The sequence below is a fragment of the Rissa tridactyla genome, chromosome 1 (assembly GCF_028500815.1).
Source record: "Rissa tridactyla isolate bRisTri1 chromosome 1, bRisTri1.patW.cur.20221130, whole genome shotgun sequence".
NCBI classification, from domain to species: domain Eukaryota; kingdom Metazoa; phylum Chordata; class Aves; order Charadriiformes; family Laridae; genus Rissa; species Rissa tridactyla.
Genome location: NC_071466.1, coordinates 138489890 through 138515852, shown reverse-complemented (window position 1 = coordinate 138515852; position 25963 = coordinate 138489890). Strand labels below are relative to the sequence as shown.

General features: G+C 49.5%; 1 protein-coding gene across 1 annotated transcript; it reads right to left on the bottom strand.

The window, feature by feature from the left end:
- Positions 1 to 1635: 1635 nt before the first annotated feature.
- Positions 1636 to 5733, bottom strand: LOC128918286 (cyclin-dependent kinase inhibitor 1B-like). The gene is made up of 3 exons (XM_054222326.1): positions 5109 to 5733; positions 4372 to 4502; positions 1636 to 2959 (listed from the first exon to the last, which is right to left on the bottom strand). Exons 1-2 carry the CDS (start codon positions 5581 to 5583, stop codon positions 4381 to 4383), a joined length of 597 nt encoding a protein of 198 aa, XP_054078301.1. The 5' UTR covers positions 5584 to 5733; the 3' UTR covers positions 1636 to 2959; positions 4372 to 4380.
- Between the last annotated feature and the right edge of the window lie 20230 nt (positions 5734 to 25963).

Genomic DNA, 25963 nt, shown 5'->3' with positions numbered 1-25963 from the left:
TTGGCTTGCGGCGGCCGCGGGGATAGGCCGGCTCGGGGAGGCGCCGCTGTTTATTTTCCATCATGATCACTTTGTTCGCGCTGGAAAAAAAGAAAACCCAACTTTTTTAAAAAAAAAAAAAAAAAAAAATTAAAATTTCGCGAGGGTTTTTCACGTTTAACCGGCCTGAATTGCACACACCTCCCGCACCCCCCACCCCCCCCCCATGGGGCGTCCTGGAGTCAAACTGGGGGAAGGGGAGGGGGGAGAGGCCGGGATAACTGGGGGAGGGCGGAGGGCAGGGTGTTCAGCGATCCTTTGCAGCCGGAGGAGGAAAAGTCCATGGCAAACACTGGCCCTGCCCGTTCCTTCTCCTCGGCCCCGGGACGAGCCCGGACTGCCATCTGCCCGAGCCGGGGTGCCGGGAGTCAGGCGGCGGGGGGTCGCTCCCTTTCCCCCGTCCCTCCCCCGCGCAAGGGCAGCACAAACCCGTGTTTTCGGGGGAAGGGGGGTTCAGAGCGAGGGCGAGCCCAGGCGCGGCCGGGATAAACAACAGGATCGCGTTGCACCGGGGCGGGGAGGAGGGGGGGACCCGGGCGAGCGCCGGGTGAGACTCGCACAGGGTTGTGTGTTTGTGTGTCCCCCTCCGCCCTTTTTTTTTATTCATTTACGTATTTATTTATTTCTCGCAAGCCCTAGGGATGAAAACGCCCGTCCTCCGCATCGCCCCGGGGAGGGGGCGAAGGGGAGCGTCTCAGGGGCAGGGGGGTCCGCACCTTGCCGGCCGCCCGGGCGCGGCGATGGGGAAGCTGCGGGGCCGGGTAGCCCCCCCACCCCACCCCACCCCACCCCGGGCTCTCCGCAGCACGGGGATCGTCGTCGTCGTCCCCCCTCTTCCCCGGTGCCATCGCCGTCTCCGTCGGTGACCGACCCCCGCGCATCCCCGCCCGGCTGCTGCCCACCGGGGGATAACGCGGCGGCGGTGCGGTCCCTCCCGGGAGATCCCCGGTGGCGAGGGCGGGCGGAGCAGCCGGGATGGTGGCGATGGAGGGGGCGGGGGGGGGGGAAAGGAGGCTGCTGCCGCGCCGGTGCCTGCACCAGCATCTGCTGGGACAGGGGTGTGCGAGGCGCCATCTTTGTTACCAATAAAGGCTGCCGTGGGAGAAGATAACACCGGGTTTCCCCGCAAAGCCGTCGGGTGGGGGAATCGTTACCGGCACCTTGCCCCCGGGCTCCCCCGGAGGGAGTTGTGGGGGGGCAAACCCAGAGATTTGGTGGCTCTCTTGATCCAGAACGAGCAGCAGTCTGGCCCAGGAAGGTGCTAATTTGGGCTCGGGTTTTAAGCGTTACGAGTCAACCAACGAAGCGCGATAAATCCCCCTCGAGCTACGTATTTTTCTCAAAAAAAAAAAAAAAAAAAAAAAAAAATTGTGACAGAGAAAATTCCACTCTCTTGTATTAAGAGGGCACATCATTCCCAATTATCGCGGAGGAGAAATGATAGGATGAAGAGAGCAAGCTGCATTCCTTACTTTCACCTGCGCTGGAGACAGAGGAAGAGATACAGCAAGTTTCCTTCGGGTATTTCTTGAAGGAGCCTTATTTCCTCCTGTGCCAGGCTGAGGGAGGTTGAAACACACACTAATGAAGAACATATTTCTTATATATGGCAGTTTTCTTTATTGATTGCTTGATGTGAAACAATATCAATCTGGATTTTTTTTCCCACACATTACAAAAAAAAAAAATATTAAATTGGCTCAGTCTGCAATCCTTTAAGCACAGCCATATTAATTATCAGAAAAAGGAAAAAAAAAAACCCAAACAAAAAAAAAAAAACCTAAAAAGTCTACCAAATAGAGCATTTACAAATGCACAAAAACATGCCACTTTGGCTTTATGGGGAAAAATATTGTCTTCTAGATTAAAAAAAATCTTTTAACATAAATAAGTTAGTATAATTTCTCAGTGTCTTTACAGAGTTATGTACACAGGTACACTTCAAACTTTTTTTTTTTATTTTTACATACAGGTACACAGGCAATGTAGAAATACTGTTTAAAGATGTAGTATCCCTTTTCCCTCACACACAAACACTTCGGGGAAGCGGGTCAGATCAGAAAACAACAATCTTCAAGATTCAGAGCAAAAGCCCTCCATATTAATTAAAAAAAAATAAAATCAAAACACACACACAAAAAAAAAACCACAAAGAGGAAATCAGGCAATGGAACAAGAGGATGATTTCGCATCACTTTTACAGGCATTTGAATTTGCTATATGGATCTGAGGTCAGGGGGAAGGGGGGGGGGGAACTTTTGCTACTACATAACGGAATCATCACAGCTCCCACCTCTTCAGCTTAATGCAGTAGGAAGAAATTTCACAAGTGGCCTGTAATAATCTGCTCTGAGCAGGGGTTACCACGATGGTAGATCCAAAAAATAAAAAAAAAAAAAAACCCCAAAAAAAAGGAGAAAAACATGGTGGACCCACTTAAAGGGACAATACATCTTTAAGTAATAAAAAACCTACACTGCTTCTCTTCATACATTTCTTTGCTTGCTAGATTGTGAAAGCAAGTTCCAAACGGTCACCCTCTTCCACTCCCTCCCCCCTCCCAACAAGGTTTATGTGCTACATAAGGTAAAAACTATATACACAGGTAGTACAATGAAGCAAATAAGGAAACACCTAATTGCACAATGCTACATCCAATGCTTTTAGAGGCAGGTCTTTTAAGAGTGCCTAAAATTTTAGTGTTATTGTTTGCCTTTTTTTTTTGTGGTTGTTTTTGTTTTGCTGCTGTTGGTTTGTTGTTTGTTGTTTTTTTGTTTTTTGTTGGTTTTTTTTTTTTTTCAGTGCTTGTACAGGACCTCCATCCCACGGAGATCGGCGATATGCATTTTCGTTTCCACTACAACTTTACATCTTCCTCGCTTCATCGCCCCGATGAAGGAGGACGCGCACATCCTCCGCTCTGCAACGGGGAGAGGGGTGGGGGGGGAGAAAGAAAAAGACGGGAAGGGAGAAGACGATTAGAAAACGTCAAAAAAAAAAAAAAAAAAAAAGAAACGCGATCCGCCGCGCAGCCGGTTCAAACCGACGCCGCATCCCCAGGGCGGGCGGGCCCTGCCCGGGCGCGGCCCCGGCGCTGCCCAACCGACGCCCCCCCCAACTCAAAACCCAGGGCCGCGCTGCCGGTCGCCCCTTGCCAAGACGGTCCTCGGCCCATTTCACCCCTCGGCGAAGGAAAATGAGGGCTGCGGGATGCCTCCTCCCCGGCCCGGGGCTCGGCCCCGCAATTCCCCCCCTCCATCGCCCGGAGGCTCTCCCCCCCCCCCCCCCCCCAAACAATCGGGCGGTAGTAGCGGCATTTGCATAGCCACGCATTGCTGACGTGCTCCGCCACGGCTCACCCCAGAGGGACTAATTTGTTGCAACTTCTGCTTTACAGCTTAATCTTTTTTTTTTTTTTTCCTTCCCCTGCACGATCGCAAAAAATTAAAAAAAATTAAAAAAATAAAATCTCCTGTTTGTAAACCCCGCTCCTTAACCTCGGCTGCGAAACCGCCGGCGCAATTTACCAAGTCCCTCCGCCCCAGCCCTCGCCTTAAAACAAAACAACAACAAGAAGGGAGGGGGGGGAGGAAGGAGGGGGGGGAGCACAGCCCAGCTCCCATTAACCCGCTCTCTTCCCTTTGCCAGCGCCTAAAACCAAACCAAAACAACCGGGAGAGGGAAGAAAAAAAAAAAAAAAAGAACAAAAAAAAGAAAAAAAAAAAAAACCCACGACCTTGCCTAGCTCGGACTTTAAGCAAAATGCCCGGATTCCCCTCAGACCCAACTTCTCCACTTGTATCTCCCGGGCTGGGAGGTCGCCGCGACGTGCGACGGCAACGCTGACATGGTAGGTGAAAAAGCACCGGGACACACACACACGGGAAGCCCCCCCGAAATCCCTTATCATCTGACACGATCCACCAGCCGCGTTTGAAACCCCGTCCCTCCATCCGCACGGTCTTTGCGACAGGGCCCTCCCTGCCTCCGGTCCCGGTGGAGGGATGTCAGGGCCGGTCCCACCGCGGAGGGGGCTCCCGCCGCCGCCCCAGCCCCAGCCCCAGCCCGGGCGACGCTGCGGAGCCGGGCTCGGCGCTTCGCCCTTGTTCTTTTTCAAACCCTGCGCGTCCCACCCCCACCCTCCACCACACACCCATCCCCGAGCGCTTGGGAAAAGCCACCCTTCCTCGGGGAAAAGACCCCGCAGACAGCCCAGAGCGGCTCTAAGCCCCCCCTCCCCTCCCCCCCGCCTTCACAGACGAGGGATACCCACTCGGTCACCCTTTCTTTGCTTTAGTCGCATCCTAACGCCAGACCCTAAAGGGAACCTACCTAAACGGTTTACGTTTGATGTCTTCTCGGGCTTGATTTCTTGGGTGTTTGCTCCACTGAACTGGCACTGGGGGAGTCTTCTGAAACCTCTTCTTCTGTTGTGTTGGCTCTTTTATTTTGAGGAGAGGAATCTAGGAGGGGAAAATTAAAAACAAGGGGGAGGGGGGAAGTGATATTAAAATATTTTCCTGCCAGATGTTTGCTCGGCATTGGGGGGCGGGGGGGAAGGGGTAAATGGAGCCGGGGGGGGAATATTCCCGGATCCCCATGTCAGCCATCGGCTACGTGAAAGCGGGCAGGGGGAGGGGAGATGGGCTTCTCTCTAGGTAAGACATCCAAGTTTCCTGTTTTCGGCTAAAATCCCTGTCGCTCTTTTGCTTCGCGTGAGCGCTACGAACCTCCTCCCACCTGGGCAGGAGGCCGGGTCCCCGCAGAGGGGACGGGGGCGTGGGGGGGAAGGGGGGGGGAGATAATCCGCGTCTAAGTGCTCTTCCTTGCAAGTCATCTACCGGCTCCCATTTAACGCGGGACCCCCCCCCCGGGACTGCGAACAGCACCTGGGCTTTTTTAGGCGAAAGGAGGCGGGAGGGTGGTGTACAGCGAGCCGGTGGCCCGGCGGGGCACGGCCCACGGCAGTCAGGCCACGCGTGGCAGCGGCGAAGGGGCCGAGAGCCCCGGCGCCGAGACCGGCAGGGCTGGCGGAGAAAAGCGCTGCCGCTTTCGCAAGGGTACGTTACCATCGGTGGCAGGTCTTTTCCTCTGCCCAGTGCACTGCTCTGCAAAGTCCGTCTGATTTTCAGAAACATCAGTCTTTTGATCTACACAGTGAGTGTCCTCTGAGATTCCCTGAGAACCGACAAAAACCACGGTTTGGCAATTCCCGTTTACATCCAAGCTCTGGCGACCAGCGGACTTGCAGACAGCTTTCAGTAGCCTGGGGGGTCTGAAGTAGAAGTCGGGCGAGCTCCCCTTCTCCACGGCTTGCCACTCGTACCTGCCTTCCAGCGGCTTGTGATTCTGGAAATCGAAATTCCACTTCCTCTGGCATGCCTCCTCCATCTCCTGGCGGTGCTTCTTCAAGTCCCTGTTTAACTCTTCGTGATTCACCGGCCCGAAGAGGTTCCTGCAAGCTGACGGCTTCGGGTACTCCGACTGCCTGGCTTCCATGCGCTCCAGGGTAGGGCTCCCATTAGAAATACGGACGTTTGACATCTCCCCCCACCCTCTTTCTTCTGGCGGCGGTTGTTTTGCTCGCTGCTCTCCCCCCCAGCCGCCTCCTCCTCCTCTTCTCCTCCGCCTTTTATTCCTCGGCGCTCGGCGGCTTCGCTCCGCGCCTCCTCTCCCCGCTGTCCCGCTCGCCGGCCCCGCCTCGGCCCCGCTCGCCCTCGGCCCGCGGAGAAGGGGCGAAGAGGTGCCCGAGCATTAAGCGCCGGCCCGGGGATGAGCCCCGAGAGCCGCCCGCTGCCGCCGCCGCCGCCGGCGGGGAGCCGCGGGCGGGTGGAGAGGAGCGGTGCGCGGCGGGGAGCGGGCAGCGGCGCTGCCCTCCGCGGCCCCGGCTCCGCGCTGCCCCGCCGCCGGTGCTGCTGGTGGTGGTGGTGGCGGTGCTGCTGGTGATGGTGGTGATGCCCCCGCCGCTCGCACCGCCGCCGCGTAGTAAAAGCGAGACGGAAAAAAACAAGGGGAGACGAGCCCTTTTCTCGGTTGCCCAATATGGCGATTGAAGGGAGGCTGACGAAGAAGAAAATGATTGACAGGACGAGTCTATTTAAACAGCCCGGCCGCGCCATTGGTTACGGCGGCGGGCGCCGCCCCGTCGGCCCGGCCCTGCCCCGCCGCCGCCGCCGGCTCTAAAGGTGGCACCGGCCGGGACGGGACGGGACGGGCCGGGCCGCGGCCCCGCCGAGCCCCGGCGGTGGAGGGGAGAGGGGTGGGAAGGCACCGTGCTTCCCCCCTCCCCGCCACCTCCCTCCGCAAAGCCCGGGCCCGGCGGGATTTGTGTGTGTTGTCCCCGGTCCCCCTCCCAAACAAACCCACCCCGGCCCGTTGCTCGCCCGGGAGGCCTGAGGAATGGTGGCGGCTGGTTACGTTTGTGACTCATTCCTGTGACACGAGTCTCCCACCGCTCTGATTTTTCCCGGGATAGGCTCCGGCGACGCAGCCCCCCTCCCCCACACCACCCCCGGGGTCCAGGGTTGGGGGCGAGCTCAGGGCTAGCGGGGGGGCTGTCCTCCATCGGGACATGCTGGGGAGAGCAGAACCCTGACCCCACGGCACCCCAACCCCACCGGCAGCACAGTGGGGGCTCCCAGGGGAGGGGAGGGGAGGGGGCTGGTGGTGGGAGGGCAGGATCGCCTCTTGCTGCCTTCTCAGCAGAGAAAGGACTAGGTGAAGAAATGTCTCAAAAAAAACCCAGAAAACAAAAAAACCCCAAACCTCTGCAGGGATTTCAGATCTCTGCAAGCAGGGAAAGAAAACAAAAGCAGTCGGTTTTGTTCTATTTTGTGTGCTCGGAAGATTAGATGAGCCAAGAGTCACAGCCAGGGATTGTCTAAGTGACTTCCTCGGGTAGCCACAGCAGGTACAGTGGAGATAAGAGCAGCACAGTGTCCTGCCCTCCTTGTCTCCAGCCCCTTTCACAGCCATCTTCCCTCGCTAGGCAGGGCAGCCCCCTCGATGTGTTGCAGGACCCTGCGGGTGCTCTCAGGTGCTGAAGGTTTTGAGTTTTCCAGGGGCCCAGATCCAGGGTCTGGATCTTTGGAGGGCTGGAGGCTCTTCACACCAATCCATCTGGCCAGGTCTCCTCTGCAAGCAGAGCAACCCTCTCCAAATTTTGCTTCGGGGAGGGGGGTGGGAAGGCACACCAGTGTCAGGCTATCTCAACAAGACAGAGGTCAACACAACTAGGTTTAACTGGCTGAGAGAAGAGTCAACTGACTTGGCCTTGAAGACATTGAGCTTTCACCCTGTGCTGGACCTGTACACACACTCTCTCACTCTGGTTCAAGGTCTACAGTTTTGATGGGTCACCAAAACCCTCGCTGCAGTTGCTCTTGTGAACTGGTATGCAAAACTGCATACACCACAGAGGGTAAAAAACCATTACACAGTGCTCAAGCCCAGGCCACAGCAGTCTGCTTGCCTTCATCACCCCCGAGGTAGCAGCCCCTGGCCTCTGCTCACACCACTTGCCCAAGTAATCACAGTATTGCCAGACCCAAGTTCAAAAAAACAACGTGCACAGGCAAAAAAAAAAAAAAAAAGAATACAAATGAGATTGGTTTAAAAACCACGAGGTTGAAATAAAATATTAGCCATGTTATTTTATTTGTTTGCCGGGGGTTTTTGCACTCAGAAGTTGTTTTCCAACTCCTCTCAGCAACCGCAAGCTCTAGCAATTCACTTACAGAAAATCAAAGCTGACATTCTCATGTCTGCAGGAGCTGAGACATATTTTTGAAGTTGCAAGTCCATGATAAAACTGCATCAGCTGGCAAAGCAGGGCCTATTCATCCGCTTTATTTGGAGGATTTCATCTTCGTTTCTCGAGGCTTTCCTGTCTTTGACTTCCATAGCCACTAGCAAGGAAGTACCATTTCAAATTTCTCTTCACTTTCTCTGTCAGGTGTGGGAGACTTGGCTTGTTTTGTTCCTCTACACAAGAGACTCGTTGTAGGCTAAGAAAGTGATCTGCAAAACACGACCGGGGGGCTCCCTGAAGATGCCCAGGGCTCACCCTGCTAATGGGGGCCTGCCTGCTTGGTAACCTGCTGAATGTCCCACCGGTGGCTCCTTAGATGAGGAGTTCCCAATCTCTGCTCCCTGGGAGTCACTGCTTGTCTCTTGGGTCCACAAAAGAAAGGCAAACCCGTTGTCAGTAGGATTACAACATTGTACCAGAGCGGAAACGCATACTGGGGGGGTGGGGGGGTGGAAATGGGGTCTGAATATTGGAAAAGGCTGTGTGCCCCACAGGTAAACAACCAGGAACACGAGTGCAGTGGGAAAGAGCACTGATTTATCTGCAGCCTTCGGAAAAGAAGAGCCGAGTTACTGCAGGACAAGAACCTTCTTTTTTTTATTGTTGTTTTTCTTCTGTTTATACCTCCCCTGGCACAAGGGCCTGGGACTAATGAAGCATCCGCATCCCTGGAGCATCCGCATCCCCGGAGCATCCGCGGCCGCGGGGACCCAGCGCGACCCCCGAGCGCGGCCGGTGGCCGCGCTCGGGGGTCGCGCTGGGTCCCCGCGGCCCTTTCGGCTTCTCCCCCCCACCCCCCCACCGCCCTGCGGTGCGGTCTGGGCAATCCACCTTAAATCGCTGCGGCTGCAAAGGAGAAAAAGGCTGTGTCTGCAGCGACCTTGCCATGATCTAAAGTGTTTTGTTTACAGTCAGGCACCCCCGATGGCCGCAGCAAATCGTGAGAGAGGCAGGCGCCCGCCCGTAGTAGCAGCGAAGCGTGAAAAAAAAAAAAAAAAAATTTAGCAAAAAAAAAATTAAATAAATAATACTAGAGAGCTCCGGAGTAAGGATCTGGAAAGATGAGAGCGCCATCGTCTTGCAAAAGAAGGGCACAGCAGCGGGGATGGGGAGGCGGAGGGTTTGCGCGGCCGCGCAGCGGGGTCGGGGGGGAGGCGGGGGGGAGGCGGGGATGAGGAGGGGGGCGAGCTCTGAGAGACACCCCAGAGCTCTGGCCTGCTACTAGCCGGTTTTTCGTCGCGGCTCTCGCCGTTTAGGCTGAAGATGCTGCAGCCAGTCAAAGATCGGAAGAGAGGATTAGAGAAAGAAAGGAAAACAAACGACAAGAAGAAAAACCACCCCAACCCCAACCAAAACTTGGAGGAGTGAACCGGGAAGGAGGGAGGAGTGTTTACAGGGAGGTCTGTGCGAGGAATGTCCTGGCTCTTCTAACAGCCTCTGAACACCCTGTCCCCTCTCTTCCCCGTACCCTGCTCCTCTCTCTTGTTTGGGCTTTTCCACTGGCAGAGCTGCTCGCTGTTTTTCTTTCCTCCAGAACCACTTAGGTAAGCTTCCCCTCCTCATTTTGGCCACCCTCCTTCCCCAGCACTTTATAAGGTTGTCAAGTGAACCGGCAAAGCACATCTGAACCGTACATGTAAAGCGGCTGGGTTGTTTGGGATTTTCAATATTCCCTTGCAAATAGCAGGGAAATTGGGAATAATACCTGAGCTGCTCCGCAGAATGTGTCTTCCAGAGTTGAGGATGAAGGAGGCAGGGGCACGCCATGACCCATTTGAAAGCTGGAGGCTTGAGGGAGTTTGCTTCTTGCCCATCTCAGCTGTTACTGAGCTGATGCTGCTTCCCCACACCTCCAGTTTTTCAGGTGAAACACTAAGTTGTCCAGTTCTGGGGTCCCCAGTTCAAGAAGGACAGGGAACTGCTGGAGACGGTACAGCAAAGGGCTACCAGGATGATTAGGGGACTGGAACACCTCTCTTATGAAGAAAGGCTGAGGGATTTGGGTCTCTTCAGTCTGGAAAAAAGATGGCTGAGGGGGGACCTTATCAATGTTTATAAATACTTAAAGGGTGGGTGTCAGGAGGATGGGGCCAGGCTCTTTTCAGTGGTGCCCGGCGACAGGACAAGAGGTAACGGGCAGAAACTTGAACATAGGAAGTTCCATCCAAACATGAGGAGGAACTTCTTTACTTTGAGGGTGGCAGAGCACTGGAACAGGCTGCCCAGAGAGGTGGTGGAGTCTCCATCTCTGGAGACATTCAAAACCCGTCTGGACGCGTTCCTGTGCAACCTGTGAACCTGCTTTGGCAGCGGGGTTGGACTAGGTGATCTCCAAAGGTCCCTTCCAACCCCTTACCATTCAGTGATTCTGTGAAGTTCCTCGAGATATGTGGGGTGAGGCTACCATGACATCCAAGGGGGAGGCCCCAAGGATTCATTTGAGTGCACTGGGGATATTTGTAACATGCTTAACAGGAGCCCTTCCCTCCTGGGGCAGGATTAGGGCCCAGGGATGTTCATCAGCAGAGGCCGTCACGGAGGAAAGAGCCATTTTAGCTTACGAATATTACTATATTACCCAGCAGTAGCCAGGGGTGGTGGTAAGAGATGCAGACAGGGTGTCCCCGCGTCCCCGCATCCCTCGGGACAGGGTGCATCATCTCAGCAGGCAGCATCCCTGCCAGGGAGCCGCTCCCCCTGCCCGCCCTGCCGGCGACCCCCTTGCTGCAGGCAGGAGGGCACAGGGTGGGCAGGAGGCAGGTGTGCTGCCCACGCCGCCCGGAGCGGGTACGGCCAAGCGGAGTTTAAGACCTTTTGCTCATTTGATGTAAACTCTAGAGGGAGCCTAAGGATAGAGATCAGGCCAGCGCCTCCCTCCCGACGGCATCCCCCCAGCCCCGTGCTGCCTCCCCCCGGCCCCCCCGCCACAAGCAGGGTCCCGGCTCTCATCCCTGCTGCCCCGCACTTTTTGGGGCTCTGCTTTCTGTTTCCTTTGCTGCAGGAGGAGAGCAGTTGTGCCAAGGGATGTGGGCCCCGTCACACACCTGCAGAAGCCTCGGATGGGGTCGGGATGTGAGGACAGGTTCAGGGGATTCTGAGCCCTTGAGAGGGTGCCGGCTGGGGGTACACCTTAGGGGGGTCCTTAATGGGATTTGTTTTAAAGAGTGGGTAATCTTGTCAGAACTGCCTTCTCGGCACTAGTGCAAGGGGTTGGACCATCTCATCGTGCCGTAGGGCAAGTTACACAGATAGTTATGTCTGCAGAAGATGCAGGTTAAATTATTAGCGCTCAAAGTTACTCATTCTTCTCTCTGGCTGGAGCTCTCTGCGTGTCACCTCCCTTCCCTTGACTTGCTAAAGGAGCAGTTCTTCTAAACGACCCTGATTTTATCTCAGGGAAGAATCTCCTAGTATAGCTCAGACCACTTTTTTTTTTCTTTTTGCCTTTTTTTTTTTTTTTTCCTTTTTGCCTGAAGTGCAAAATGAGGGAGAGCTTAAACTGCTCTTGAAGCAGGTGAGGCTGGGAGTGTCCTACAGCCAGCAAGGATTCAGCCTTCTGGGTACTCAACTCTTCAATTTTCACACCGGGAACAAGGAAGAAGATGTTCATATGTGGTCTCAAAAAATCAACACGCACACACTTCTGTTGAGCTATCCCAGCAAACAACACGATTGTGGAGATGGGGCTTAAATCAGTAAAGGATCACTTGCTGTGAACTGGCCTAATTTCCCCAAACAAAACACACCGTAGGAAAAAAAGCGTTTTCAAACAAGTATAACTCCATCTGTGTAAGACTTCCCATTTAATACACCACATATCCCTTGCCCCTCTGCTCCCTTTACCCTTTCCCTTTCGTTTCTTCCCTTTCTTTTCCCCCAGTCACAATGCAAAACACATAAAATATTCTCAGCTACAAATAAATTGGACAAAGCCCCCTATTTCACTGTGTGGTTGGCCTTTATGATAAAAGGAAAGGCCCTTGCCTCGGTGGCAGCTGTATCTCAGGCTGAAGACCAGCCCCGCTCAGGTGAAAGGCTTCAGGGACCCCTGTGCCGTCCCCATAAAGCCTCCAACAACACTTGACCCCCAACCCAGGGCACGGCGAGGATTAACTGCTTCGTGTTTGTAAGGCCCGCTGAGTACAGAAAGTGCGACGCAAGCGCTAAGTAGTAATAATAATGATGAACTATTATTGTTACTATGAGATTAAACAGTTTTCCAGCCACTTGCTCAGCGATCTACGCCTTTAAGAAAGTTTCTCAACAGATGAATTATATTCAGTGGAAATGAGTTGTTCTGTTTTTCTACAAAGCCTGAAGTGAACCTTTCTGGGAAGGGGCTGATATTTTGTAGCAATGTTTTCTCAAGTACAATTCTTTAGGTTCCCAAGTGATGACACATTGTACAGCAACGCTCTTGGCACAAGACGTTCATCTGTGAGAAGGGACACTGGCCCCGTTTCTTAAAGCCATTCATTAAATAAAAACACCCTATGTCATATGTTATGTTCCTCTGAAATGTTTAAAGTTTTTAGTGCATGAAATCATCTGGTGCCTGGATTTTTTTTTTTTTATTTTTTTTTTTTCCAGAATGCAGCACTAACCTCTAACTCAGTTACTGAACATTGTTGGAAGAGCTTGTTATTTTTCGCTGGTGTTGTGTTTTGTTTTCATTTGGTAGGATCCCAACTTTATGCAATAGGCTTTTTCAGAAATACAGAACTATGCAAATGTAATGCTTACAACTGACCACAAAGAGGCCGCTCACCAAAAAAATAACCCGACACAAAAACATCTGCATCTGTAACAATTTTAGGCATTCTGGGTGCCATTTACATGAGAATCTAGCCCAGGTTTTTCTTTTTTCTTTTTTTTTTTCTTTTTTTTTTTTTTTTTTTTTGTCCTATGCGCTATATTAATTGCCTTAGGATCAAGAGGTCTACAAACATCTTCCTTATATAAACAGAGGAACTGGTCTGGCTACTTTCTAAACCCTTCAAGGGAGATGACCCATCTCACACAGCAAAATGATGGCATTAAGTAACTGATTACTATCAGGACTTGAGATCCGAGTTCTGGTTCTGGCTTCCCTGGGTCATGTTATCCACTTTGCCGCAACTCTTGGCACCTATGTTTCTCCCCTCACGCTTTTCCTAATCTGTTTAGACTTTAAGCTGTTGGAAACGCTCTGTTTGTACAGTACCGGGCACAACGGGGCTTCAATCTCAGTCAAGGTCTCTAGGTGCCAGGGTAATTACAAATGTAACAGTACCCATTATATTTCAAGCTTACCACATCTTGTTCGCGTTAATCAACCCAGCAAGGGAATAGTACAGCTCCAGGATGCAAAAGCCAGGGTATTAACCTTCAGTTAAGGTGATCATTACACAGAAAAATTGGAAGTGTATTCTGCAAGTGTCTGGCAACACGAAAAACTTTATGAGACAGGTGACAGGCACTTCAAGACAAAAGAAACCTTGTCACCCCAGTGACCCCACACTGGGACCAAACGTTGTCTTTTGGGGGATACCACCTAGGGAACAAAAAGACCCACAACCAAGAACTGTCTCTAAGTTGATCTGCATATCAGATTCAAAGGGATTCTTCCCCTTTTCTCAGCCCTCTAAGAATTTGCTGCCCAGTTGCCACCAGCCACAGTTACAACTCCTTGCTCCTCCCCAGGAGTGCTCTACTACTGTCCGTCCCCACCACTGACAGTCCTGCAACAGCTTGCTGAGCCCAATTACCAAGGGGCTGCCATCAGTGCTCCCAACGCCGCTCATGGCTGATCTAAACAAACCATGCCTAAAATAGTAGAGTAAGCTAGCAAGCCAAAAGGCAAAAACTATTTCACTGAAGCCAGTCTATTGCAAAATGCACTGGGGTCATGATTTCAGTTGCTTGTGGGAAAGATGGGAAAGAGAGCCCTTGTATTTACCAGCATGTGTTCTGGGTTTTCCTCCTAAGGAGTTAAACATTTCTCGGAGCAGAGGGCTAATCTGCTGTGTTTTTTGACTCTAACAAGCTGCCTGGTTACTCCCTTTGTTCTGGATGCCAGCAGCTAAACTGGGACATCTATTTGAATACAAGTACCTGAAAGCATCACTTTAAAGGATTTGTCACCTTGTTATCTCTAGTTTGAAAAGCTTTTGAGGACAACTTTCACTAAAAGTGTTGGCAAAGGACAAAGTTAGCATTGCAAATATTGTTGTTTATATTTAATAGCTTACTTGAATGACAGCAACAAAACATAGCTGATACTATGAGAGACCCAGGCCCAGGCAATTCTCCTTTTTTGCTGTTGCCCCCCACCCCAAGTCTGCAACAGACAGGTGAGAAATCACAGAAGCAGCAAAAGGTATGGTCTCACTCGACAACTGCTCTTTGGACCTCTGTAACAAGGTCCTAAAATAAGTTCCTCTGTTCTAGCAGTCTCCAGTATTTGCCAGCCATGTGCAACCTCTCAGAACTCCTTTGCCTTTCCAAAGCAACCAAAACTACCCAAAAAAAAAATAAATCCAAGCCCTCACCTGGCCTTGTGGGTGTCTGAACACTTTTTGAGCCCATGGCACCCCAACATTTTCAAGAGACCTTTAAGTACCTGAGAGCAGCCAAAGTTTCTCGGGTCAGTGGGGAGCCCTTTCTAGCACACTCCTTGCAAGTCTTCAGAGCAAACCGTTAGACCTTGCTAGACCCTTTCTTTGGGTTGCCTCACGCTGCTGTGGTTGGTTCCCTCAGCCCCAGAGTTAGAAACAAAAACTCCAACTCTCAGCACTCGGCAATCAAAAGAGGCTAGTCAGCCACCCACCAGGCCAAATTAAGCCTGCTGAGAGCTCAGGGCCAACTCCTCAAAGGCATTCAGGTGTCTAAACACCTTTGAAAACCTGTCTCTAATGCTCTAGAAGATGGTTGGCAATAAGCCTTCTCAGGATGCTGGTGGGGAGGTGGAGGCTGGGCTCTAACGAGTACATGGCTCTGAGGGTGTGAGGTCGCTTCAGGATTTTAAAAGTGATGAACTTTCCAGAAGAATATGTGTTGGGGTTCTTTTTAATGTCTTTTTCTTTTAGAGACTTCTTCCTTATCCACGGGTACCAGGAACTCATTTTACTGGAAAGGAAAGGAACTCTCAAGCAGTAGCATGGCTTCAGGGCCATGAGCTTTAAGACAAAAAACTAATCAACACAGCAAAATAGTGAGAAGTGATCACACTGTGAACTGAGGTCCACTTTGGCTACACAAGCATAAGGGTTGTCTTCAGTTCTGAACTTAGCATCTGCGAGAAGGATTTGGGAAGACCCTACAAAGCCAACTAGCTGCTGAAGTCCTGTTTTCAAGAGTGACTTTGCCATTAGGGCACCTGAACTTCACTACAGTCGTGCAGACTTCCAAGGTCGTGTTCTCCATAATAATTTCGGCAAGATCATGTAGCTACATCATTTTTCTGCCTGTGAAAGTGTTTTGATTTAATTGAATTGATTTTAGGTCAGTACTACGCCTTCTGTGGACACTTCTAACAACATTTTACAATAGCCATTTATTTCTTCTTACAAATTGTTTCTTTTTGCAAGGGTGATTTAGTGGAATCTTTCAGTAAGGACAGCAATATCTACTACAGCTTTCTCATCTCCGTGCAAATTATTGGTAGAAAAAGCTGATGATAATGCTAATAAAGTGGGGTTTTTTGTACATTCAAACATCAGGCATCTGTAGCTTGGGCCCTGGAGGCTGGTTATTTCTGAACAATTTTACAGAGTTTGTATTTAATTAATAAGTAATTTGATTCTTTTGCTTTTCAGCTTCTAACAAGCGATAACAGCCTATACTTCAGAAAGTCAAGTACGATGCTTTCTTTTCCCCAGCAAGTACTTAGCTCTAGGCCTGGAAAAGGGCCAGAGCACACAGGGACACTGTTCCACAGTAACATTTTGTACCTAATTAAAAAAATAACAACAACAACAGCCGACTCTCACATGAAATAAAATGTCTTTCTTTTCCTCCTTCTCTTAACACACAAATATTTGTTTATTCATTATGCTTTCTGCATAAATGCCTGCACACATACATATTCACTCTGGATTTTTCTGCTGAACAAATGATGTGTTAAGATGTCTTGTATTATTTTATGAATTTAGTTCATAATGTTATGAATTAGTACTATGAAAGATCCCCCATCTCAAGGTCTCTGGGGCAAGGGGTTCTGGGTGATTGATGGTTTGGATTACTTCTGTTTAAGGGTGCTTCTCTCTAAAAAATCTGTGGAAACCCATCGCTTTTAAGGTGTCTCATATCGGGCACCTTAAAGCTGAGAGACTGCTAAGTCACTCTGGAAAATACTGGCCCAGAAGACTTCGGGCATCTGTGCAAATACACCGCAATCCAATTAAACCGGCAGACTTTGCAATTATTTGCAGATTTCCACAACCCGGCAGCAGCAAGCGCATACAGCCTATATTGCATAAACGAGTTGTCGCAAGCCAGCCTGCCCCGCAGCCTGACAGAGCTCCCCCAAAACCTGGAGGAGAGGTGGACGGCACGGTGGGGTCTGAAGATGGTGTTGTTTGAAGATGGGCTGCAAAGCGGTGGTCTCCAGCCCTGAAAGCCCGGCTCCCCACAGCTGAGCTCCTGCCCCCCCCTCACCCCCGGCAGGGCATGGTTAAACATTACAATTCGCTGCACGATCCCCTTCGAAACTTCACTACAATGTCACAAAGCCGATTTAAGAGGTTGCCACCCTCGACCACTCGCTCCCACCTCAACTTTAAGCAAGGTCTTTCAAATGAAACTGAAAAGTAAGAAAAGAAAGAAAGAAAAAAAAAAGGATTGCAGGGGAGGAATAATCCAGATGATTTTGCAGCTTTGATGTAAACAGTTGGTTGCACTTTCACAACTGAGGAAGAGGGGAATGGAGGCCAAGAAGTGGTCTTTCCCATGGGAGGAAAGAACACACTAAACTCAGGAGCAGCCCCAGGACCAACCCATCTCAGCATACAGCTGTGCTAATGCTCGTGATAGCGAAGGGGAACGAGGGTTTGGAGAAGAAGGAAGGCGAGCAGGATGATTTCTATGGCAGTGCCCCCCATCGGAGTGTTTGTAGGGGCCCAATTCCCGCTGCCAGACAGATGGAGGTACCCAAAGGCTCAAAAGTACTTAGAGTACGTTGAGTACTCAAAGCTACTTCACATTCATGTTTGTCCCTAACAGCTGATTTGAAACAAATCTCATCAGTTCAAGCTTTAGGCTAACTTCTTTAAAAACTCCACCTAAGCTATTAAGCTATTTTTTTGAAAACACAGTCTTAGGATCTCCTTCAATGTTATATTTTCTCCACCATCACCATTTCCAGCTGGGTGTTTTCACCTTGATTTCACCTTCCCCCTCAGTGGAGTGGATGCTGCTGTTTGGCAAGCCGTGGTTTCAGCTAGGTCACTGAAGTGTCCCAGGTTGAATTAGCAATAAAAGAGGACAGAGAGGGGGTTTTTAACACGCAGCGTAGCTCCCAGGTGTGTTTCACAGCACAGCCCCACCAACAACTGCATTGGCAGGACCCACAAGTTAATAGATGGTGGAGTACGGGAAGGCACCAACTCTTTTGGCCGCTGCAGCACCCATGCATAGCCCCAGGTGCCCTACCGCAGAGGGGGTCGCCCAGTCCCCGGCCAGTGCTTCACAGCCCAGCTGGCCTCCGTGGGTCCCTGCCCCACAGACCACGTTGCAGACAGCGGTCGAGCTGGTATTTCCATGCAAGGCAAGCAAATGAGTTGTTTTCTCTAGCTGCAAGGTTGCTGGATCCCACTGCCCTCCACAATGTGTGCGGACGTGTAAGGAGGAGGTCTGCTGAAGCCAGCGCTCGGAACAAGGATCCGACTAGGAAGGTAATAGGAAAAGTCAAGGTGAAAACCGCTGGGCTGAGACCTGCCGCTCTCAGGGCCTGCGGCAGTCGCCACTCGTGGCTGCTGCAAGCTCTTCTGGTAACCATGAACCTGCAACACGTGCCAAGCTCTGCACAAGCCACAAAACCCGCTGGAGGAGGAGCTGAAAGAGGTGAAACCTCCCTACGTTGCGGTAGCTAGCCTATTCAGGATGCCCAGCTCGGTTGGGTGAGTCTGTGCCATTTCGGCAGCCGGCTCTGGGTTTCAGGGGAGATAGATGCTTATTTCCTCTCAAAACCCACAGCCATGAAGGTACCCAAACTCTTCCTTTCCAGGAATGAGGAGGAATCAATCCTTTCAAATCACGGCTGTATCCTCTCCCGCAGGGGGAGCTTAAACAGCACCTCCATTTCAGATCCCACCTGCACCCCACCCAACGTGCTGTCCTGGATCACCCACCCTGGGCCTTCCTCATTGTCCTTTGAGGTTGTTTCGTGTTCAGGGCCTGAAATTTAGGTATTTTTTAAAATGATATAAATGTTATTAGTTATCTCTGTCTATTTCTTCATTCTCATACTTAATCATGCCATGCAAAATGAAAATACTTCACCAGAGGAGGACTAAGATTCTAAGATAAGCAGCTCAGTAGTCTTGTCTGAACCTCCATTTAAAAATGGATTCAAGGCGGATGATGTTCTAGGCACGTGGTGTAGGCATTTCCATAGAAACAAGGAAGATAATGGGCAAGAAACTGAATGAAAAAGCAGCGGAGTTAAAACAAATAGCTCCTAGAGCATCCTTCTCCACTTGTTTTACACAGCTAAGGCTTTTAATCTGAAGGCTGGGGTTTGTCTCTGTTACTGCTGATACACCGCCTCCCTTTCTTCTTATTCCTGTGGAGTATCTTCTTGCCAGCTCCTGCATCACTTTCTGGGAATAAGCTGAATTCTTCTGGCAAGCGGAAGATCTCATAGTTTGCCAGCTAACAGTCCGTGGGGGTGCAATTAGCGTCGGCTCATCATTTCTGGGGCAGTTTCCAGTGGTCCAGTGAAAATCACAATGGTCACAGAGGACAGGATTCAAGCCGCCTAATTTTAGCTGCCTAATATGGGATTGCTAGTCCAAACTACTCACTTCCCCAGAAAATGGAGCACCATTGGAGGACAAGTCGTCCCTCTTCCCTTGGACATCAGCTCAGGATAGGCGAATCACCCTCTGGATATGCTTGTGTCTGTTCACTGTCTACAGAGAGCACCTGTATGTCTAGTTCAGTCTGGATGCAAACTTCTAGTCAGTCAAAGTTAAGCAAGTTGAGCCCTACCCATAGTGCTGGCATCTCCCCATGGCTTCCATTTGCAGCAGTACTGTAACAGACGCTGAGAATACATTAAATGCTTTCCTAATGTCACATTCCCATGTCTGCAATCATGGTAATTGCCTCAGTGAAGTTTTGCAATTGCAAACGAGCAGGAAGCCATCTGCAAAGGAATCTGTCTATTAAGATGTGGCCCCTACTCTGAAAGTGCTTGAAAAGCCCCAGCACATTTCTTGGGCTAAAGATAAAAAAAATAAAGGTCAGACTCCTGCAGCAATATGGAAAGTATCCAGAATGTACTCCAGTGATCCAAGGAATAGACTGACTTTTGCTTCAGGACTGTGCTAATTAGACACCACTAACTACATCTGAATAGAATTAAGTCTAATTTAAGGCCCTTTCTGAGCTCCAGGGCAATGTAGGCTTGTCCTAAAAAAAGAAATTACCGACTGCTGACAACAGGTGTCAGCAACAGAAGCAGCTGAACCAGGGCTGAATGTGAATTAGCTGCAAGTGTAGACAAGGACAAACTACCTTCAGCGCTGTTCCTGCAGCCACGCTGAAGACCTTGCTGGAAAGATGGAGGAACATGGGGAGCAGAGCAGATATGAACCAGAACATTCCCGACTACAGGTACCCTTGCCAATGCGTGCAGATAACCAGCGCAGCTCTAATTTTTGTGGTGTAGATAAGGTTTGTTCTAGCACCACACATGCCAAAAGCACCTCAGGCTCCCATAGGAGTTCTTGGGTGGCAGCCAAGGGGAATATTTTGCAAAGAGTACCCACTCCTTTCCTCTTACTTCTTCCTCCTGCCCTGCAGTCCACAGGGATTTCCTGAATGAGGGACCAGGTGTTTCGCTCCTCTTTTCCGTTTTTCCAACCTCGTTTCCCCCACGCTCCTCCTTCCCTGTGTCCTCAGGTGCGTATGTCCTGCACACCGCACTGTGCATCCATGTCAAATCCAGCAGGAAAGTTTCTACAAAGGCCTTCGACAAACAAGAGGAGCAGAACGCCATCGGCCCCACCGGCCCTCTTGCTGGCAGCTATTTTGCTACCATTTCCTGCTGGCTCCTACGCCATCTCTCGCATCATGTTTCTTTAGTGACATCCCGTGCCTCTTCTTCTCCCCCTTGCTCTTTTGCTTTTAAATATACATTGAAGATGCTTTGTTTCCATGCCCTTTCTCGGTAATTTATCCCATATGCGTGCATGACTCTTCGCATGAAATGCTTTTGCCCAAGTCCTCTGCAGCCGTTTTTTTATGTTTTGGTTTTATTTTTAATATATTTTTGCCATCGTGTTCCTTTTCTCCACTGCTTTCAAAATCAGGCCAGTTTAACCCTTCCAACAGTCCTTCCCCACTTCCACAAGCACAAATATCAGTTTGATGTGGCCCCTTATCTTCGGTTCCCCATCCCCGTCCGTATACCCTCCCCACCAAGAGAGCAAGAAAAACGGGTTTGCAGTTGGTATTTATTAACAGAACAAACCCAGCAGGTTTAAATTCCTCTGGGCTTGTTTTTGTTTTGGTGCAAGGGAACGGTAAAGGCAGGCCTGACAGCCGAGGACACATACCCAGGCTCGTCGCTGAGCAGGACACCTGCTCTTCCACAGGCGTGGGGAGGGAGAAGGGAGCAAATCCAGGCTTGGCGAAAGGGAGGGCAGTTTCACCCATTTCAAAAGAGTCGCGCCCATTTACACCCACTCCAAATTAACGTCCCTATTTTAATTTACCTTCGTACCTCCTATTAGAGTAATCTCTCCTCTGACGCCCATTACGAAATCAAAGTTTTGCCAGGGGTTAAGGGTGTTGGACCAAGCTCACAGGCTTTCTCCATTTATAAGTATTCAGCACTTTCACATAGGTTAGATTTCCTGTAATGGAAAGAAAGCAAATTTCTGCTCCTGATTTGTGACAAAACTGTATAATGGGCTGTGACCCATACCCGGGCCCAGAATATAGGCTTTCAATTCTGTATCAAGAAAAACAATTGTGCATATGCTCAACTTTCTTGACTTTCCACTGACTTAAAATATTATATTTGAAGGATGTATGTGCTTAACGCTGACTTCAGAAAGCTTGAAGGAGTAAAAGAGAAATGGTGGCAATGGGCAAAAGCTGGGGCCATCATTGGTGTCAGTGTGGAATTGATACAGTCATCTTCTTGGACATCCCACATCAGGAAGACTTAACTTGCCTATTAGATCTTTTCCATTTCCCCTTTTAGGAGCCAAGGATATCTAGCTAAAGAGTGGCTAGAAAGATTCACTGAGGGAACAAGGCTGCTACGAGGCCACTAAATTCCCATGCTTTCCAATGGGATTTGCCAGTGCAGATGAAAAGCCCTCGCTTGGAAAGAATGAGTCTGAACTCATTTGGGTCTGAACTCATTCAAATTGACCAAATGTGTCGACTATAAGTCTAATAGCAGAAAACTTTTCTAAGGGAAGATGATTCATCTCGACCCGGGAGATCACTTTGCATGCCATCTTTTATTCTCTTTACATTGTTTTTGGGTTGTGGGGTTTTTTTATACAGTACCTCAGATAAATCAGGGTTTTTGCCACTGAGAACATGTAAGTTTGGGTACTGAGATCATACCACCGAGCCCTCTTGTATCCTAAAGGGACCAGTTAAACAAACACCTAAATATGCAAAGGAAAAACTGTTCTTTTGTTTCAAAACCCACTGCCAACCCTGATGCTCACCTTCTGCCATAATTTCACTTAGGTTAAACGCTGGCATGCACCCTCCTGACGCAGGGTGGTGAGGACTGCAGAGACCATCTACGCCAGTTTCACAGAGGACTTTGGTTTTTAAAGTCTGGTAGAGTTGTCTATGATGAATGTTCCTATTCCTAGCAAACATTTATACACTGGCATGCTAATGATGGCTGTAGCGAGGCTAAGAGTGTACCAGTCAGTTGAAAGGTCCATCTAGCTCAATTTCCTGTCTCTGACACCGGCTAAAAGCAAATGCCTAGTGAATAACGTATGAACAGAGCAAGTGTATAACACTATTTCCCAGGAGTATTCTCCCAAACTCTAATAGTTTGAAACTCAGGAATTTCCTGGTGGTTTTGTGTTTAATAACCCAGGATGGATTTCCCTTCCGCAAACTTGTTCAATCACCACTTGAGCCTATGTAAACTCTCAACACCCACATCTGCTGGCAAGGAGTCCCAGGGCTTCACTACGCCTGATGGGAAGAACTGCTCACCCTGGGTTATTCTTTAGAATAACCTTCACCTTGACATCTTCTTTGCTTTGTACTGGAAGAAACAGTGAATAACGACCCCCTCCAAGACATACATGGGTTTATAAGCTTCTGTCGTAGATGTCCTCAATCAATCCTCTCCCAGGCTGAAGAATTAGAGAAGCATAAAAGCGCTGGCTTAATTAATTGTTGCTTATAAGTAAGCTGTCCCATGGCTTGGATGACCTTTGTTATCCTTCTTTGAACATCAACCAGTTCTGCATGTCTTTTCTGATATGGGAAGAACAGACCTGCTCATCGACGTGTGCACACCACAGACTTGTACAAGGGCAGAGCGAAGATTTCTGACTTGCTCCCTAAAATGAGATGAGGTCTTTGACTTCCGCTGATCCCTGAGGTGGTTTCCTATATTACAGCCCATGACTGCATTCCTCCGCGACAGCGGCCAGCACTTAGCCCATTGTTTTCTCTGTGAGGCAAGACCGCTTTTTCCCATATGTATCACCTTGTGTTTATCCACAATGACACTAATAATGTACCCACGCTGCATGTTCGGCCTAAGCTGCTCCTCAACGCTCTTCAGCTTTTACCCACCCTCTTCCCAGCGCAGCTTGTTCTTACTTTGCCCACAGAGCATGTGCTAGGGTTGCAACTTGAAAGGCTGGCTTTCATCTAGGTATCGAGCCAGAGGCAAGGAGGCAATATGCCCAGTCCGGGGGGGGGGGCGGGGGTAAGAGTGCGGATAACTGTCAAGTACAGGCAGAACCTCAGGCTCAGACACCCGCTTACCTGACCCTTTACACATACCCCAGCTCCTCACAGCTGAGCCAAAATGAACCACTTCTGACCACAGCCTGTACTCTTAATTTTAAAGGCAATTGATGGCTCATGGACTCTTCCCTCCTCCCTGACACATGCTGTAAGAAACAAACGGCAGTGGTTAGAAACCTCATATTTCAACCTTTGTCCCATTACTCTGCCTATATGGGTCACCAATTTACTTAAATGACTCTTATTACACACTAATAATTTTTCTTGCCATTTGCACTCCTCCTTGTGTCCTTTGGTCAAACAGCGAATCCATCAAAACCAGACAGACTGACCACACAGGAGACCACCCAGCTCCCGGGTGGGCTCCTATAACCCCTGCTCAGCACCGCTCAGCTGCTGCTGCGTTCTTTAAGTGCACATACAGCCCCAGGACCAGTGACTCCAGTTGAAAGATGTAGCTGATTTTCCTTCCCCTGCTCCTGAGCGTTAGGGCTGGGGGATACCTCTAGTCGCCTGTGAAGAGGGCCGGTACGCAGTGCAACTCCAACGACAGAGGGGAAGACCCAGGAAGGGCATGGCATGGCACTGACTAGCCTTTGCCTCCCCAAATCTGGTCCAGAGGGGCTGAGGAACCAAAGAGACCTGAAGCATAACCCGCCCCCCTTAACCCATTTAGATAGCTATAGAGAAACCAGAACTATAACCAGACATATGGCAAATCTAACATGTTTTAAAAGACTTTCATGGTTAGGCATGCCAAAAAGAGATACTAAGATAGGACCTGAAGTACTTGGGATTTGTTTTTAATTTGTGTCATAGGCACATGCTTTATTTATGTGTAGAGTGACTACTCAGTTAACTTTACAGTGCACATAAACATGAACTACTTGGTACAAGATCCATTTTTATGTGAATGTAAAACATGATTAATGAAAGAAAACCCAGATATTGCAAGATATTTCATCTGTACCATTTCAAAGTGAATCTGATAAAAGCCAAACGGAACACAAATCTGTATTAAATTAAAGCACCCCACCATTCCCTCCACCCCTACTCATGAAGTCATTAAAGTGATTTGAGGGAAAAAATGTAAGCTTGGAAAATCAGTTTATTGCTAAACTCAGGATAAAAAAAAATGCAGCTGCGAATAGCAAACTCTCATTGACTTCACTGGGACCAAATATCACTCTTGTTTCTTAAAGCCTCATAGGTTAATACAAAGGAATTTAAGACAGGAATATAAATCACTTTATGCCTGCATGTCATGGGCTGTGTCATCTAAAGTCCTCTCTCTACCAACCTATAATACATATGAAAAAAATTGGAGCAAAATAAGCTAACCTAATTTTTGTCTATTTGTATGACTAGAATCTACACTTTCCCATGCATTTATTGGCAGCCTGAAGGAGGGGAATTAACAGTAAAGTGATAAAATTTGGCTGTTCATAAAGATACTTAGATTGCCTTCCTTATACAAGTTCAGATGTGCTTTACTATGAGAAATTTCATACGGGGTGAGAAATCAGTAAGAAAAAAGGTGGCAGAATGTGACTTGCAATCATTCAGGCTCATCAAGTTTTGTGAAGAGTCAGAAGTCATGAGCAGTGGTCTTGTGGTTGATTGCTAGCCCGATGCTGACAATATCCCTTGAAGGCACTCATGTAACAGAGTGCTAAATGTGTTTGAATGACAGAAAACTAATCTAAGAAACCAAGAAACACTCTATGTCCCAGAAACATAACCACACACACCAGTAAATGACTGTAAACTGTTGGGTCAGAAGCCCTTAGGAAGAGGTGAAGCCCTCCAGAGGCTCAGTGGTTGCTCGAGGTAGCCACTGAGGACCCTGCCCAGAGGACAGCATGAAGCAGAGCGGTGTCCAACACGTGGGACGTACTGCGAGTGAGGCAAATATAGAAGATAATTGCTGCTGCAATGATTGAAACAGACCCGGGAAAGAAACAGAAAGAAATGAAGCACTGAGAGTAGTGTGCACTGAGGAGAACAAATGGCCCAATGCCATCAGGAAAAAGACACCTCTGGTACACCTGTCCTCCCACAGCTCTGTGCCGGTGGGGCTGACCAGGTCACAGGATCCATTGCAGACAGGAACCGGTGGTTGCTGTCCTTACCAGCTTTCCACAGAGACATCTTTCCAAAGGGTTTTCCTGTCTTCCAACTCTGGGCCCTTCTCAGCATTGCATCTATCTCACTCAGCAAGGTTTGACCAATAATTTTCAAGTATACCTGTGTTTACTATTCACGCCGCTCACAAGAAATCTGTAGAGTCCCCGAATGGGAGGATGGCTGAGATCTTTCCAGTCTTTAATTCTTTCTTGGGCCAAGGGGGAGTACTTCAGCATGAAAAGAGAGACCCTCATAATGTGAACAAGTCCTGTGAGGAGCAGCTGAGGGAGCTGGGGTTGTTTAGCCTGGAGAAAAGGAGGCTGAGGGGAGACCTTATCGCTCTCTACAACTACCTGAAAGGAGGGTGTAGTGAGGTGGGGGTTGGTCTCTTCTCCCAAGTAACAGGCGATCGGACAAGAGAAAACAGCCTCAAGTTGCGTCAGGGGAGGTTTAGATTGGATATTAGGAAAAATTTCTTCACAGAAAGGGTTATCAAGCATTGGAACAGGCTGCCCAGGGAAGTGGTTGAGTTGCCATCCCTGGAGGTATTTAAAAGACGGGTAGATGTAGTGCTGAGGGACATGGTTTAGTGCTGGACTTGGCAGTGTTAGGTTTACAGTCGGACTTGATGATTTTAAAGGTCTCTTCCAACCTAAATGATTCTATGATTCTATAAACTCATAACTTCTCTTTGAAGACCCCTTTGCAAGACCCCTTGATGTGAGAATTGCCATTAGAAGAAAAAGTGTGGCATACGGCCATAGCGCACAGCACTTTTGAGAATTCTGGAGATTAAAGACATAAAGAACAGCA